At 39.6% G+C, this 18,848-nt stretch overlaps 1 protein-coding gene across 10 annotated transcripts in view; it reads left to right on the plus strand.

Moving 5' to 3' along the window:
- Positions 1-18,848, plus strand: part of LOC133376937 (sodium/hydrogen exchanger 10-like) — a 238,936-nt gene that overhangs the window by 216,637 nt on the left and 3,451 nt on the right. For 8 of the 10 annotated variants that reach the window (XM_061609941.1, XM_061609934.1, XM_061609936.1 and 5 more), the window contains 4 exons: positions 1,122-1,298; positions 9,204-9,341; positions 14,841-15,026; positions 16,184-16,301. In XM_061609941.1, the coding sequence (XP_061465925.1) occupies positions 1,122-1,298; positions 9,204-9,341; positions 14,841-15,026; positions 16,184-16,301 (619 nt within the window). The remainder of the gene's footprint in view (positions 1-1,121; positions 1,299-9,203; positions 9,342-14,840; positions 15,027-16,183; positions 16,302-18,848) is intronic. The other 2 variants (XM_061609937.1, XM_061609939.1) reach the window with 2 other exon arrangements.

The raw sequence follows: 18,848 nt of genomic DNA on the forward strand, positions 1-18,848 counted from the left end.
TAGTGTGGCAAGCCTTGCCCTGCAGAACTCCTTGCCAATAGAGGTTCAGCAGGTTCAGCTCATTTTTAGACATCTTCTAAAAATTGTATTAGTCAGGCAGGCCTTTCAAGCCTTAGATTCTTTGCCAACCATCTTTTACTGATACGTTTGACAGTTTAAAATTTTTACTGTGGGTTTTTTTAAGTTATATACCTCCTTGTGATATTTTATATGAAAGCACAGTATATAAATATTTAAATTCAATTAATAAAAATGTAGACACTATGCCAACTCTGCCTCTAGGAATCATTGTGGGCACAACGTCATGCTTCACTTCACTTTTTCAGTCTTTGGCAGCATCTCTGCCCTCTAAGAGGCACAGATATCACTGCTGCTGAGGAAGACTAGCAATGTGAAGAATAACTCTGTCGCAGCTCAGGCTTCCCACTTTCTACAGTCCACAGCTATATTACAAAGACAGTCTTAAGGTGCTCTAGGATAACTTAATGCTGGAAATGAGGTATTCTTGGAGCAGGAGAATCATGTTCCTCCCAGTAAGCACAAGATTGCCAATCGCACAAGCCTTCATAATTAATTGTATAAGGCAAATGTGAAGTAACTTCATAAGGAGATAAATTACTTCCTCAAAAGTATCAAAGCCACAATTTAATACTAAGCAGAACACTCGGGTCCTACACTCGGGTCCTGCTTGCGGGCTTCCCCCAGGCACCTGGGTGGCCACTGTGAGAACAGGATGCTGGACTAGATGGGCCACTGGCCTGATCCAGCAGGCTCTTCTTATGTTTCAAAGGCAGCTATAACTGTGTTACAAATAGTTATATTTGTGGACTAAAGTGTGAGAAATAATAATGTATTTATTATTTTTATATTAAATAAACCCTAGTGAGTTAAATGAAACTAAGGCTGCAATCCTAAACATACATACTAGGGAGTACACCTTTTGAACACGCTTTTACTTACACGCTGAGTATGTATAGGATTGCAACCTAAGTCATGTATCTTTCTCGAATTTTGGCAGGATATCTACCAAATGTATATTTTGAAAGTTATGACTGGAATAAGATCTATAGCAGGTATTATATATTCATTCTATTTTTCTTCCTTTAAAAATTGTTTACTAGCTTTCAGGTTCTGCTCCTTGTTATGGAGTTAGTAAAGACACTAAAAAAGAAACTAAGAAACGGCTTCCAGTGTCTTCCTATACAGACTACATGGTTGCTGGAGCTATTATAGGAGAACTCAACTGCCTAACTAAGCAAGAAATGGAATATGGGGTTTCTTGTGAAACTGCTGTGCAGGTTGGATAATTCTGCTTTCCAGTATGTTATATGAAGTTTATTTTGCATAATAATGTATTACAGATTTAGATTAAAGCTGAAATGAAATTCTTTGTATATATGAAACCTATTTTTATATTTTAATCCAATTATAGTTTTAAAATTTGAGTTCAGGAACTTTAAAAATTATATCTTACAAAATAAAAACATCCAAAGAGCCCTGCCATATCAGACCAAAGGACTGTTTAGGTCCAGCATTCTTTTCTCACTGTGGCCAGCCAGATATCTATGGGAAGTTCACAAGCCAGGAGATGAGCGCAATAGTACTCTCATGCTCTTGACGACTAGCAGGCATTCATCCTCTGATACTGGGCTAATACAGACTTCAAAACAGCCATCCAAGTTGATGACCATCATTTCATCTTGTGGTGGCAAATGCCATAATTTTTCTATGCACTGTGAAGTATTATTTTGTTTTGTCTGTCCTGAATCTCTTAATATTCATCTTCATTGGATGACCCCAGGTTCTAGTAATATGAGAGAGGGAGAAAAGCATCTCTATCCATTTTGTCCACACCATGCACCATTTTTAATCATGTCCCACTTTCCTTGCCTTTTTGCTAAACTGAAAAGCCCTCAATGTCTTCCAGCTTTAGAATAGTCTTCTTGGGTGTTCCAGTGAGAACTGCATGCAATATTCCAAGTGTGGTCACACCATAGATTTGTATAAAGGCATATGATATTGGCAACATATTCCAATATTAAGTCTTGTCTCTTATTAATACATTTTAAGGCATTAAGTATCAACTTGCCAAATTGATATAAGTGGGAGAGACCTTTCTTCCACCGTTTTTTTCAACTTCCTAAACTCAGCAGCATAAACAAAGTGTTCCTGTTTACGTCTGGGGAAAAGCTCCATAACAGGCTAGCCTGGCCTGCTCTTGCTCATTCAATAGCAGTTTAATATGCTGTCCACAACAAAGCGATTAATATAATCACATGCCATGTCTGTACAAAAAGCTGCTCTTAAATGCACTTCTGCACTGCCTTGTTGAATAGTTGGTAATCCTGTTATCAGACCTCCATGATAGCTGAAGCGGCCAACTTAGACAAGTAGGAAGCACACTTCCGTTTGCACTGGACCCTGTATATGCCATTGCACAGAGTCATTTTATCAAATGTTGCTTACACTTAATAGATTGCTATCTTTACTAATTACTTTCTAGATTTTGACGACCAAAGGGGAAAATAACTGAATTATTCTCCAAGTCATACAGCAGTGCATTCTAAACTCTTCGGGAGTTGCCCTCCCATCTTGAAAGGAGGCTGGACTAGCATGCAGAACAACTCATCCACCATGGGGGGGGGTGCTTCTTCCTTATATTGCCCTGCCTGAGACGGGATACAGGTTCTAAGAGAGCTAGGTCTTTTGACGTCATTTCTTTCTGGTTTGCATTTTTTTATTACAGTTTTCTATCCTTCTTTCCCTCTCCTTTTTACTTGCATGTCTTAGCAGAGCTTGAAGATAAATAAGCAATAATGACAGAGTTTGAGGAATAAACTTGGTGCTTCCCCTCCCTCCACTCAGGCTCTTTTTCCTGATCCCGGGTGGCTTGGGAAACAGCAGCAGAGCATGTTGCTTTGCTGAGGAGTCCATATTGGTGGACCCAGATCTTGTGTCTGGCTGAGCCTCTTTCACTAGGCCAGGCTGATTGTTAGCAAAAGCACGCTAGCACTAGCTCCAGCAGCGCAGACCTGCAAAAATCTTTCCCTTCCCTGTCCAGCCTTCTCTGGGCTAGAATGATATGGTGTGAGCAGGTGTAAAGCCACTGGCTCCAGTTGTCTCTACATACCTTCCTGCATATGGAGGAGGTGAAACAGGCAGCCCTATGAGAAATGGTTACCATGGAGCTATTTAGGGATGTGCTGTTCCACAGCTTGTTCAAGGAAGAGGAAGTGGGACTGTTTTGCAGCTCACACAGCAAGAAGCATGAAGCTGGAACCATGAGGCTATGCAAGGAGCTGTCTCACAGAACCATTGTACCAGCCCTGATCAGGTATGGACCGATGGATCTGATGGAGACTCAAGGAAGAGAGGTCTTCTTTGAACTGCTCAGGGACAGAGCACACAAAGGGCTTGATTCTTCCTCCCAAGCAGGGAGTCTTGCAGGAATCACAATGAACCCTCGATCCCCATGTTGTCCAAATGGTGACATGGTCTTTTGGGTCTGTGTTAGTGGACCTGTTTTTTGCCCCAGGTGCAGATGGGTGTAGAGATCTGGGAAAAGACTTAACCAGGACTCTTTTTTGGGGGGGGTAACATCAGGTAACATCAACACTACAAGATGGTGTGTTAATTCCTAGCTCCCCCTCCTCACACAGCAACATAGAAGAAAAACAGCTCAAAAACGAAAGCAAACGCTCCTTCCCACATAAAACTAGAATGGATTTGAACCTTCAGCTCCTATCAAAACAGACAGATGCATTTGTCTCCAGGAAGAGAGCAATACATGGTGGCCACTCCAACAATGAGCACAAAATAGAAGTACACTTAAATATGGACAGCGATTCTGTTTTTTTTTTTAAGATTTGACACAAATAGGCTTTCCTGTTTAAGCTTATTGTGCTACAAGAAAATGCAGCATACCCAATTTGAACATTTGAGAGAGCTCACAAAATCTTTTGGCTTTTAAACAACCAGGAGAGAGTAGGGAGGATTTAGAACATTAGCTGATTTAGAATTGATTAATTAGAGCTGTGGGATAAATGGAATGAAAAAGAAGAGTGATAGCAAGCAACACTATAGAACTCTTTGACTACAATGCAGACAATGAAGATAGGAATAAAAGAATTGTATCCTTGAATACATACAAACCATGAAAAAAAGGTAGACTTAAGAGGAAGAAAATGTTAAAAATGTGTGAAAACTATATACATTAACAGATGCTGAAAGAGGGGGAGGGCACCAAGGAATGAACTCATATTCAAGTAGGGGTGGGTGTGAATTCTGTTGAATTCGGATTTGGCACTGAATTTTTCAATGGTCCGCATATTCATCTTTACAGAGTGTCCTGCCCAAGCTTGTGCGCTTTGCTTTAATAAAAAAGGTAAAGGTGTCCCCGCACTTATAGTGTGAGTCGTTTCTGACTCTTAGGGCGACGTCTTGCAACGTTTACTAGGCAGACTGTATATATTGGGTGTGATTGCCAGTTCTGTCCCCGGTCTTTCTTTACCCCCCAGCATATGCCGGGTACTTTAATAGGTTTAATGGAAAATTTAAGTTCAGAGCACTTCATGAATCAACTTAACAGATTACATAGGATTCAGCATCTCTACACAGCATAACTAGGCACAACTACACAGAGCTCAGACGTTGTAGCAGCAATTAGACATGCCCACTTACAACCCTTATGTAAGGTGGGTAGACTCATTCGGCTTGCATGAAAAAAGTGTCACAGATGGGAGCACGCCCGCATGCACTCCTCAGTGGGAACTTTTTGAGCATACTGGTACAGTAGCTTACGTGTCCAAGGTAAGGGCACAGAGACACTTGGAGGTCCTCCTCCTCAGGAGGTGAGTGAGGAAGGGGGATGAAAGAAAGGTGAAGAGGCAGCCTCCTGATTGGGCAGCATCTCATCAGTTGTAACTGGAGCTATGGGGAGCAGAGTTGTCACTGTCAGGAATAGTGAAGACTTCAGCCTCAATCCCCTCTAAATGCATGCCACTGGGACCCTCCCCCAAGTCCCATTCCCTCTTTTCCTTTCATTCCAAAAGTAAAACAGTCAATCTGCACTAATGTGAAAACTGACCAGACTCAGTCACAGTGGAGGAGGAGGAAGCAGCAAACCGCTTTGCTTTGCTTTATCAATATTTCTTTCAAAATGTCTATCTTTTCCTTCAAAATATTGATATTTTCATTTATCAATATTCCCTTTCAAAATACTGATATTTTGAAAGAAAAACTTGATATTAATATCAATTTTTTGGGAGGGACAAAAATTGGACTGGTAAAAGCAGTGGATAGTGGACAAAGACTGAACTCTAATCGATACTGCCTGTTAAGTTGATTGAATGCTTTGAAAGCAGCACTGGCCATTGGATCCCATCCCTACACCCTAGTTTAGGCAATCTCAACAGGGAAGTTCTAAGAATACTTCCAGACATAAAATTATGTTGTTACTTCATTGGTTTTCTGTTACGTTATATTTAATTAGTGGTACAAAATATACGGAGCGAGAAATGTCAGATGTCCAAGCTGGATTTAGAAAAGGAAGAGGCACCAGAGATCATACTGCAAACATCCATTGGATAATGGAACGGAGCAAGGAATTTCATAAGGAAATCACCCTGTGCTTTATAGATTACAGCAAAGCCTTTGATTGTGTGGATCATGAAAAACTATGGAATGCTTGAAAAGAAATGGAGGTGCCACAGCATCTGATTGTCCTGATGTGCATCTATACTCTGGACGAGAGGCTACAGGACAGAATATGGAGAAACTGATTGGTTCCCAATAGGAAAGGGTGTGAGACAGGTGTATTTTATCACCCTATTCGTTTAATCTATATGTAGAACATATCATACGGAAAGCAGGATTGGACCAAGATGGAGGTATCAAAATTGGAGGAAAAAATATCAATAATTTAAGATATGCAGACAATACCATACTACCAGCAGAAACCAGTAATGATTTGAACAAATGCTGATGAAAGTTAAAGGGGAAAGCACAAAAGCAGGACTACAGCTGAATGTCAAGAATAAAGTAATGACAACAGAAGATTTATGTAAATTTAAAGTTGACAACGAGGACATTGAACTTGTCAAGGATTATCAATACCTTGACACAGTCATTAACCAAAATGGAGACAATAGTCAAGAAATCAGAAGAAGGCTAGGCAACTATGAGAGAACTAGAAAAGGTCCTGAAATGCAAAGATATATCACTGAACACTAAAGTCAGGATCATTCAGACCATGGTTTTCCCAATCTCTACGTATGGATGTGAAAGTCAGACAGTGAAAAAAATGGATAAGAGAAAAATTCACTCATTTGAAATGTGGTGTTGGAGGAGAGCTTTGCGCATAATATGGACCTCAAAAAAGACAAATAATTGGGTGTCAGACCAAATTAAACCAGAACTATCACTGGAAGCTAAAATGATGAAACTGAGATTATCATACTTTGGACACATAATGAGATGACACGATTCACTAGAAAAGACAATAATGCTGGGAAAAACAGAAGGGAGTAGAAAAAGAGGAAGGCCAAACAAGAGATGGATTGATTCCATAAAGGAAACTACAGACCTGAACTTACAAGATCTGAACAGGGTGGTTCATGACAGATGCTCTTGGAGGTCACTGATTCATAGGGTCGCCATAAGTCAATTACGACTTGAAGGCACAAAACAAAAGGTGGTAATTGCCAAATGGACAAAGGAATACTTGGAATAGTCATGATGATCTGATCCCTGGGAGTGGTGTGGTATAGTAAGAAAGAAGGTGCACGTTTTTTTTTTATTTTACATGATTTGTTGCAGCAGTGGGGAATCTCTAATAAGGTCCACCAGGCCATATGGGGGAAATCATGTCCATGTGTCAGTCATATGACGTCAAGTGCGGAGATCTGTTTCTCTAATCTAAGCATTACGTGCAAAGATTGGAGATTTGGGATCTCTTATCTCCAGTTTTAGCATTAAGAATCACAGTGCTTATCAGAGATAAGCTTCTGCCCTCTGTCTATTAGAGAGAAGTCCCACAGACCTGATAGAAGATAAGCCTGTTGCCTACTCTCAAAGCTTGAACTTTGAATCACCCACTTGTCAAAGATGATCCATGTAGGGTAGACCACTCCTGATTTACTTAAAATAGTATATGTTAACATGCAAAGTCTTGGCACACGCAAAAGAAGAATAGTTAATGTTTTGAAAACAAGAGAAGTCTGATACAGTCCTGTTACAGGAGATTCACCAGAAAAAAATAGAGAACCTGTACTCTCTGCTGCGTGGATAAGGGAAATTTCTATGGCAGCAAGAACATCTAAATCCCATAGGGGTAGCAATCTTAATTTTAAAAGGGTGTTGAATTTATGATCTCTAATACAGGCAAAGACCTTAATGGATATTTTATTTTTCTTCAGGGCATCTTGAAAGGAAAAGAGAAAATATATGGTATCATATATTGCCCAAATAAAGCTGAGTTAGTTTTTATCCAAAAAGTACTTGAACAAGTAGAAACATTTTTAGAACAGAAAATAATTCTGGGATGTTTTGAATTTAAACCTCCAATTGAATAGAAGAGGTTAAGAGAAAATAACATGTGAAGGAAAGAGACATGGTTATCAGCACTGTTAAACAAATGTGGACTTCAGATACTTGGAGGTGTCTAAACATGACTGAAAAAGAATATATATATATTATTCCCAGAAGTATGACACCTACGCAAGGATAGATTAATTATATTTTTATTTCATTTTCTGTTAAATTGTTCAGTTACTATAGAATCCTTAACTGCATCAGATCATACACCAATAAGACATGATGTTAATTTTTTTGAAAAGTAGATTTTTCATGGGAAATGAACATTTATTTTAGAAGCAAGCATGTGCAAAAATAGAGGTAATACAACAAATTTTTGATCTGAATTCATCAGAGGAAGTGTCAAGTGACATAATTTGGAATTGTATGAAAGTAATCAGCGGCATCTGCAAAAGTGAAGTAGAAATGAAAGATTTGGGGCATAACCATTAGTAACAGGCAACAAATCAATACATATACAGTTGGTAAAGGAAAGAATTGGAAACACTGGAAATTATCACAGCTTTGCAATTATATAAACCAAAAATAATATGAATTGTGACGAAAACTCAAAATTACTAGTAAATGAATTTTAAAAAGGTTAATCAGGAATAGAATAAAATGATAAGGGATGCAAAGGATACCTCCAGAGTAATACCATGATCACCAAACTCTGAGTTGTATTTGAAACCCTGAGACAAACAATATTTGACCAAGTCAGAAATCAAGCATTTACTCAGAATCATATAGGACAACTAAACCTGGGCTCCTGCTGGGAGGAAGGGCGGGATATAAATAAAATAATTAAATAAATAAACAGACATAACAGATGAAATAATGTAATTAAATAAGAAACTGTTAAACACCGGGTATAGACCTCACATATTTAAATTATTTAATGATATACTGAGAGGTAACCTAGCTACCTAGAAAATGTCTAGAATTATAAATAGCATGATAGCTGGTGGTACAATTGTACCTCATTGTTAATAAATATGTAAAGCATACTAAAATCTTTGGATGGCCCATTTCATATTTCATAAAGTTTCCAGGTGTAAGATGTCACCACAAATGTCTTCCCAGTGGGCCATATGATTTGGCATACCAAGTGGTAACCTGAATTCAGAGGTTACTACTGCTGGGATCCAAAGAATCACACTACACTCATCTAAGAGGTGTTTGTGTTTCTTACACAGCAACCCTCTATACCAGGCGGCAAACTGCTTTTGAAATTGAGGGGGCTTTAAAAAATAGTGTTTGTGATTTTACAAAAACCTCACTGAGCATGTCTCAAGCCCTTTTACACACCTGAAATAGCCCAACTACTGAGAGGAGCTCTAATTCTGCTGAAGCAACCTTCAGCAGCAATCACCCCATTGTGATACTTTTCTCTCTTGAGATAATAGTACACCAATAGATCACGAATTCAATTTAAGCTTGTGTTTAAACAGGAAAACTTGTATCCTTTTCTTGAGGATTTTTTTTAAAAAAATATAACCTTTTAATTCCATAGAAGTTATCTTTCCTATTTTTTATCAGAATGTGGTTCTCAAAATGTTTGGAAATATGTTGACACAGTCTCTCTAATGAAAGGTTCTCATTTCTCATTGTCTTGTTTTATTTTTCCCCAGACCTGTTTTATCTCTATAGATGATTTGCTTGAAGCTTTTGATAAGTTTTTGGAACCCCCCTCCTTAGAATATAAAATATGGCTGAAACTTGCTCTTGATATTGCTCTCAGAACTTTTAAGGAAAACCTTCCTAACCAGGTAGGGATATGTGTGTGCTTGTTTGTGTAATAACTAAGACATCTGTCTTGTTTCCAATCTTTTTTTTTCTTTTTCTGTTTTAAATACAATTACAGAAATCTTAATCTTAAATCTATAGTTTGGGCATTTACCTGGTAAATATTTTATCAGTTTTGGAATGAACAGCTCCTCTCAAAATCAGTGCAGGTCCTAGTGTCTGGCAAATTCAAAGTATGCAAGGTCAGTTCTGCTAGTAGCAGCTATTGCTACTTTGACACCTATGGCTCCACATCTATAACCCTATTTATTATTTTTTGGAAACCCCAATAAATCATTTGTGGCCCTAATGTAAACCAGTTAGATTTTTAAAATAATTTTGGAAATCTCTTGATTAAATTCCAAACAATCATATGACAATAGGAAGATACTTTCTCCTATACTATATTTGCATAAGAATGTCATCATGGTGGAGGGGCAGGTCTCATCTCCATAGTTATATGGAGGGAGAGGAGCAGAGCAGGAATATGGCTTCTTAACTGTTTATGTCGTACTCTTAACTAAAGACTGAGATCTTCTCCTGCCCTGGCAAAGTGAGGACAGAGAGTGGCAGTTGGAGGGAAGAGTGGCTGTTTAAAACAACAGGAGATTAGGAAGGAACATTGAGGGTTGGGTTTTAAGAAAAAAAATTAAGGAGAAATAGAGATGTGTACCACATGGAAGCTAATAACAAAAGGTTTACACAGGTACAGTAGAGTCCTTCCCAACTCCCTTCTTGCTGTATTGAAACTGTTACCGTTGTTTAAAACCAAGACTTTATCCTCAGTGTTCCTCCATTCCTGTTTTGCTCAAACCACTGCTGTTGTTTAAAATGGGGTGTGTCTGCAAAGGGGGGCTGCAGTCTAGGAGGGAGGAAGAGGTATGGAAATGGTAGTGTGAGTTGAGAAAATGAGGGAGAAGGGAAGAAAAAGGTGACAATGGGCAAAAGGGGGTTGCAGAACAGAGGGAGGAAGAGGCATGGAATGGGGATGAAGATGAACGTGGGTACCAAAGGGGCTGAGGAATAGTGGTGGCTTCATAATTGGGCAGAAGAGGGAAAGGGGCTTAATTGGAATGTGTGGAAGGAGGCAGAGGTCACCATGAGGATGGTCTGTGAGCACGGGGGTGGGGTTGCAGAAAAGGAGGAGGAGGCATGGGCATGGGAGTGAAGGTGAAAACTGGCGCAAAGTGGGACTACAGAACAGAACAGAGAAGTGTCTCCAGTAATGGGGTTGGGAAGGTAAAAAGAAAAGTTAGTAGTTACATGGGGTGGGAAGGGGAAGCTCTGGGGGGAGTGGGGGGAGTTGGTGAGTGGACACAGTCCCTAGCAATAACATTGAAAGAAAGGGTATGTAATTGGCTCCTGGTAGGATGTGAGGGGGAATGGGAACCAATGCAATTAAAATATTATTGGCATGTGTTACATCCAATGTGGAGTGTTTTTTTCCTAGCAGTACACAGGATTATTTTTGGTGATACTAGCAATGAAGCAAGTTTAAAGGAATGTGAAATTGGAATATTTCTGATCCTTTTACTAAAAAGAATATCATATTGCATAAATATGTTTGTATTGATCCTTAAAATATTTATTTATTTATTTAACCCCCTGACAACTATTTTCTCCAAAGCACTCATATCAATAGAGTTGTAAAGAGGTATTTATATCCAGTTGGGACTAGTCTGATATTTCCTTTCTCATTGTCTTGCTTGAATAGAAGTAGTGCGACTGATTCAGCAGCCGAGCCATATGAATTGCATTTATAAAAGGGAAAAGGATCAGTAAACTGCAGTTTTAGCTTTCCTCATTGCCAAGAAGACATTTCATAGAGGTGAACTTGAGAGGGCCTTTTTAGATACAGTTCTGAAGAAGCTTGCAATTGGAAATAGATTTTGGTACTGGGCTGCCATGTGTTACAAATGCCAAAGCTAAATTTATATTGATATGGAATACTTACCAAGGACCTAGAGAGGGGAAAATGACAAGCCTGCCCTTTGTCTTCTGTTTTGTTTGCAGTCTTTATTGAAAGCTTGGCGTAATAATAGCAATATCATTCCTTTTACCTCACAGCATTGAGGGAGGTGGAGCTGAGAGATAATAATAGGCCCAAGGTCAACCAGTGAGATACATGGGTGATTGAACCTGGGTCTTCCCAGTCCTAGTCTTTCTGAGCAAAGATGTGTATTGTGGTTTTTCTTTGTCTCTGCTTCCTGGTTTGTCGTTTGGTCCTATAATGCTTTGGTTCTGACTCCTAGCTTGATTCTCAATCCTGTCTCCTTGTTCTTTGGTTCTGCCGTACTCATCCATCTTGACTGCTGGCCTGTCTTATAGCTCCTGTTTTCTGACTCTTGACTAGGAAAGAAAGATCTGCCTATTTTGGTTCTCTCAGTTTTTCATTTCCCACCCCCATCTTAAGTTCTGTTCTCCACATTTCAGCAGCAATTTAGCAGGTTTTTTTTAAAAAAGATCCTCATGAGAATTCATTAGCATTTTAGTGCGAACTTCTAATAAACATATTTTGTGTGCAATTTTGATGAATGTACACATTTTGCAAGCAATTTTCCCTAATACAATGCATTTTTAAGATTCATTTTTATGCACACTTTTGCCTAATATATGCATTTTTGTAAACATTGTTTGGTTTGACAACCGCTTCGCAAAATTTTAATAAGTGCACATTGAAGGATGGCTGTATTTTGTTCTCTTATTGTTTTGAAAAGTGTGAATTTGATAGATCACCTTTAAATACCCTTAACTCACCTCAGATTACTTGCCCATGGACCAGCTGACATCAGATCTGTCTTATGGGTTGCATTCAACGCCGTGAAGAGTTAAATGTTCCATCAGCACAAGGATTATTATCTTTTTGCACAACCAACATTCTTCCCATCTTCTGCACTCCCTAAATCTTTTCTTGGTTTCTCATCAACCCTCTGGAGCAGATCTGGGGACAGCATGGGACATTAATGGGGAAAGAGAGAGGGGAAATCCACTTGCACTGCTTGGAGTCATTTTGCTAGTGCAAGGATTTAGTTGAATACTGCAGTAAGAGTTTAGAATTTATTTTGTTTAAAGACAGGCCTGAAATGTTTCCTAAACCTGGTAGGATTAATAGCAGGTCCAATTGGAAACAATAACTGTTAGCAAGATGGATTTCCCTCCTCCCATTGACTCCATAGGGAGGGATGTTTTGGACCCTTTGGGGGGACAGGTTGAGGAAATGAGGGGCCTTAGGATCCTGCTGCTCTCAGAAAAACTCATTTTGGCCTCTGACACTGGCAGGACACCTGCGCTATCATTGCTTTCCACAGATGTCCTGGGGTGCCTCCAGCACCGTCAGTATTGTCCTCCCACCGGTCCCTCTCTCTCTGCCACTGGGGTGGCACTTACAGTTTCTCAGTTGCCTTTGGCCAGCTGCAAAATTGCACTCTTAAGCAGTTAGTGGAAGATGTGAGAATTTGGTCTTATGAAGAACTTGTTAGAGGGAGGAATAACAAGCAACCCCTTGTGTGCCAATTTTTAAAGTTACAACACTGGATCTAAGCGAAGCAGTAGGGTCTGAGAGAAGTAACAAAAAACTGAGCCAATAATTAAGGCTATTAATAGTCAAGAAATCAGACGAAGACTGGGACTGGGGAGGGCAGCTATGAGAGAACTAGAAAAGGTCCTCAAATGCAAAGGTATATCACTGAACACTAAAGTCAGGATCATTCAGACCATGATATTCCCGATCTCTGTGTATGGATGTGAAAGCTGGAGAGTGAAAAAAGCGGGTAAGAGAAAAATCAACACATTTGAAATGTGGCGTTGGAGACCATGGACTGCGAAAAAGACAAATAATTGGGTCATAGAACAAATTATACCAGAACTATCACTAGAAGCTAAAATAATGAAACTGAGGTTATCATACTTTGGACACATAATGAGAAGACATGATTCACTAGAAAAGACAATAATGATGGGAAAAACAGAAGGGAGAAAAAAAAGATGAAGACCAAACAAGAGATGGATTGATTCATCAAGGAAGCCACAGACCTGAACTTACAAGATCTGAACAGGGTGGTTCATGACAGATGCTCTTTGAGGTCACTGATTCATAGGGTCGCCATACGTCGTAATTGACTTGGAAGGCATATAACAACAAAATTGAGATATTATATGTTACTGAAGGAATTTACAAGTTTGAAGAATCCTTGCTGTTTAAAATGAAATTTAGATTTAGAGATAGCAGATAATGTTTACGTTTATGTATGATGAAAAATGGATTACAATATATTCATGTTTTATTATTTACTGTACTATATCTATATCTTTCCTTTCTTCTAAGGAGCTCAAGGCAGTGTACATCATTCCCATGTCCATTTTTTATCTTTACAACAACCCTGTGCAGTAGGTTTAGCTGAAAAATGGTACAGGCCCAGTCACCCCAGTAAGTTTCATGACAGCGGAGATTTGAACCGGAGTCTCCTCAGGTCTAGCATAGCACTGTGACCACTACACCACACTGACTCTACTGAAAACTAAAACATTTGCTTGATAACCCTTGTTTCTATGGTAGTTAAAAGAAATTTATCAGAACATGTTAGTGGTATGGATATACAAGAGCATATTTAATGCTTATATGATGAACATGTCTATGTATACAGTTTTTTGGACAGATGTTGGCTAAGATGGAGGTTGTTGGAGTGGTAACTTCATTAGGGATGGTGGTTGTAATATTGGATTATCTGGAGTTGCACCAAGTGGAGACATTTATTATCACTTGCTTATGGCTGCTGGAATTCTGCAGTGTAACACTAGAAAAAAGCAGACGTTCCACCAATTAGGCAGTTGGAAATGAAACGTTGACTGGCATTAAAATGCCTAAAACTGATAGACATGCACGATAAAGGGAAGCTAGAATGAAATGCATAGGAAAATAATCTTGGATTGAATAATTGGGCTGATATGACGGCATACTTGAGGTAGTTATACCATGGTATATAATTGCTTGTCTAAAATGTTGTTACAGCTGATGTGATGTAATTAAGGTTGTTTGGGGTGCATGTGTGTTGGTTGGTTTGCTGGTCATTTTAGATGTCCGAATGGATTTTCATTATTATATAATTTTTTTTAATACTTTGTTAATAAAAACATTTTGGGGGGAAATGACTAAGGATACATATAGGACTAGTAACTTGAAAATTAACTTGAATGCTTATGCTGGAAACATCTGTTTCATAATTTACTTGCTGAGGAAGCAAACCTAGGAAATAACGATGGTAAGTGCACATGTCTTTTATATACCTTCAGTTACCAAGTCTCTCAATGTCACACGCAGCAGTATGAAACAGTAAGGCTAATAGCACAACTAACTAAAATGTAGATGTTGGCTTCCTGATGCTAGGATTATTGTGTTTGTGGCACTTACAGTTTAGCCAATAACCTGTTACATTTCAACTTTTATAAACAATTTAAAAACCATCCTATATGGCTTTTTCTTGTAGGATTGGTCTTACAAGATGTGTGTGCAACTTTCTAATATTTATGTGCTGGATGTAGCCAACCACACCAAATGTGACATTTACGATGGAAGTATGGATGATGTCATTCTTGTACATGGAACTGTTCTAGATTGTCAACTAGGGCAACGATATAATGCACCATATATTTTACCTAAAACCTGCCACCAGGTAAGGGTTCCCCCCCCAACTAGTGCATAGTATTAGTGCATAGTATAACTTTATCACTGGAGAGGGGGAACATAGAAAAAATAAAAGGATTAAGAAAAGAGTAATTGTTGGTGCTTCCAAGTATTTTTTAAAAAACTAAACAAAATGGTCATAGGAGCTCACAGACTCTAATGATACTCAGAGAGAGTACTTGGCCCATAATTAAAAAAAAAAAAAAAAAAAAGCTTACACACACACACACCCAAATCCAGGAATTTCACCACAACAGACAGTGAGATGAATAACGTAGTTTTTGGTGGATGACAAAGATCAGCGGAAAGGAAATAATGCTGCATATGACGAATACAGGGTGGGACACAAAACAGTGTCTTCTTACAATCCTTCCTGCAACTCCTCCCTCCCTCCCTCCCTCCCAGAAACCTTGTGGAAACAATGACTGGTTGGCTGTGCTTTTCTCATGCAACTGGAGGGAAAGCGATGGTGGCACAGACGCTCATGGGGGCAAAATGGTACTATCCATACAGACGCAGAGGAGGCTCAAGGTTTACAGAATTAAAAAAAAAAGTTTTAGAAAAAATCTGTCTTTGGCTGTTTTAGGGTTTCCCCCTCCCTCCCATTAAAGGCTGAGAATAGTCAGTGGACACAGAATCCTGACTGACGGCTGGAGAAGGAAACCCTGAAAACTGAATAGGAAGGGGAATGGAGTTACCCAAACTGAAGCACATGACATTGCACTTTGTTGCAGGGCGCATTTGTCCTGCTTATGCCTCATTGCGGTCTGGGGTGCAAGGATGGTATATCATGCTAGTGCCTCAAAAGAGACTTGGTCGACTATTTCACAAACAGTCACGTGCAGTAAGAGTGTATTTGGGTATATCAGGACCAAACATGCCACCTGATAATTTCATGTGTGAATGTGAGAGTGAGTTGTGCCTCAGCTTAATAAACATCAAAATTAAATTTTGTTGAGTCATTATTGTGGCTTAGCTTTATTTAATTTTAACTTATATCTAGAAACTATATGAAAACAGGCTGCAATTGTATAGGTTTTAGAGTCAATCTGATTTATATACTGGATACAGAAACTACTGCATTAGCTCCAGATGAATGAATGAACTGGGATTTCAAAAATAATTATCACTATGGCAATGTTCCAGGTACAAGGCACAGCATCAGCAACAAAACTGCTAGTTATACGAACTTCAAATCAAGGAGCACGAAAGACCACTGAAACATGCGGTAGTATTTGCCAATATCATTCAGCTCGGCGACCTGGTAAGAAACAGCCTTAATACCAGAAAATGATCAATGCATAGTTCTTCTTTGTGGTCTCTGTGCAGTCACACATGAGTTCTGCACCTGTGTGGAGTTTCATTTGGTACACATCTTAAGCACATGTATGAAGGGAGATGGCTCCCATGTTCTACTCTATTTTCCATTGCCACAGTGGTTCCTTAAAGGAACTGCTCTCTGGCTGGACAGCTATTTTGTGGAGTAAAATGCCACTACTGCTAGCTTTTGATATAGTTATGCTTTGTAGTGTTTTTTCTTTTCTTTCCCCCCCCCTGCCAATTTGGACATGTGGCTCAGCTGGAGGCAGTCTTTCACTTGTGCCTGGCCTGTGTTAGTAAACTTCCCCAAACTGACAAACACAACTTCTGTCTTTCTTGTTTGGGGAAATCTCATTCAGTAGAGATTTGCCACCATTGTCATGTATTCATCAGGCAAGCAGAAGAAAAAGCTGGCCTCACAGCTGGCCTCACACTTGCAAGTATTCTTGTGGGAGAAGGCTCTGAAAGGGCTGGCCAAAGATCTCAAAACCTTCAAATATCTGCTCAAAGCTGGGACTGTCTTTGGCAGCACTGATGCCTGAGCCATCAGCTCCTGCCATTGTGCTAGAGACAGAGGGTTCCCTCCTGGGAGGCGAGTGGCAGTTCAGTGGACCCCCACTATCAAGGGACTTCTTGCTGCTCTGCCATTTAGAAGTTGTGCTGCCCTTCCCTACAACAAGACTGCTGTTCCTTCAATATGAAAGCCTTGGGATTTGAAACTCCCTGCTTTGGATCCTTCAGCCCTGGAAAAGAAACTGGTTAAGGACAAACCCAAATTGGCCTTGAAGGAGAATCTAGCACGAGCACAGCACCATCTGTTCAAACACACATAGGTTTGGAACAGCTCTTTTTGGCTTCACCTCAGTTGTAGTCCAAACAGTCAGTCTGGTTGCTTAGTAGTGACTCAATCAGTATTTGAGCTTATTCACCTGAGATCGTGGCCATCTTCACCAGGGTGGATTCATCTCTCCCCTATACCCTCCCTAATGCCAATCTCTAAGGGCTCAGTTATTGGTAGCATCCAGAGGTTCTCTGCAGTGGTAACATGACAGAGAGCACTACCAAGATTATTCTGCAGTATCAGTTATCACAGTCACCATATTGGGGTAGATCAGCAGTGGGGAACCTTCAGTTTGTGGGGGCCTTTCCATTTGGGCCACCAGGCCTTTTTGGCAAGGCCATGCACACCTGTCCCTTACCTGACATCATGTGTCCAGACTGGTAAAGCCACAATGCCAAATTCAGAAAAGAAGAAACTTCCTTTCCAACTGCTGCTTGAATTCATTGCTTTTTGAATTTAGCACCTCTTTTTGTTGACCCGCACTGTGACAGAAGAAGGTATCAAATTTTTATGGTGCTGAAGAATCAGAAGCAAACTTAAAGGGTGCTCCCGAGTCTTCCTTTCACAGCTACAGATTTGTTGGAATCATATGCCGTCAGGTGACTGACTGTGGCCAGGGCTGTCCATCTGTCAAAGTGACCTGTGGAGGGTTGTTCACAGAGTCTCCATTCTATATTCGTCAGAGCAGTTGTGGCATGGCACATACAATGGCACACTTTTCTAAATAAGTGCTGTATAAATCCTATTGTGAAGAAAACAGCAAGATTAAACATTGGAGCCATACCATGTCAAAATGCCATCAGCTGTACTAGGAGGTACAAATAGCATTTTTGGCAGTGGTCTGAACTGATTGCTTGCAGATAACTTTTGATATTAGGCTGAAGACCAGATACATCCCTGAAGCCTCAGGTTGTGCACCCCACGCTAAAAAAGGTGTTGTCCCTTGTTTTCATAAAGGGAACCCATAGAAAACAGGTAACAGCTGTTGCAGTGAGTCCATTCAAGCACTAGCTACAATGAGCAGGCTTACGTTAACAGTTTGAACCTCAAGATACATCAGGAAAAGCCAGGAAAATTATGTCGCTTATATTAAGAGGAATGAACAATAGAAAATGTCAGTGATGGGCAGTAATTAAACCAAAGGTAGTCAAACTGTTTTTCATATAGATGTGTCATAATTACAATTACTTGAGAAAAGTAGCTCAAATTGTGTTGTAAAACAAATTTTCCTTGTTAATTACTATGGCTTGGATCTTGAGTTGTCCGTCTATAAACAGAAGGGCCTAAAGGGATTCTGATCCAACAGTACCACGATAGAAAAGGGGGTACCATGATTTAGAGCAGCATGAGTTAGAATGGAGGGCTGGAGAAGGAAATCAACAACATTTGTCTCCCCCTCCTCCAGTAGGGAATCTCTGCTGAATGTCAATGCCTTCCATGAGTGGAAGGAGCCTTTCCATTCCTGGATGGGATGCACTGCATCTAATCCATGCTAAACAAGATTTGTAGATGCTGCTTATGTTATTTCCATTTACTTTCATCAGTTGTTTTCACAGAAGGGTAAACAAGATGAATGTGGACAAGTTTTGTATTTGAATATTATATAATTGTTTCAGTTTTGGGCTATTAAAAATATTAAATTGATTAGTT

The sequence above is a fragment of the Rhineura floridana genome, chromosome 2 (genome assembly GCF_030035675.1).
Source record: "Rhineura floridana isolate rRhiFlo1 chromosome 2, rRhiFlo1.hap2, whole genome shotgun sequence".
Lineage (NCBI taxonomy): Eukaryota > Metazoa > Chordata > Lepidosauria > Squamata > Rhineuridae > Rhineura > Rhineura floridana.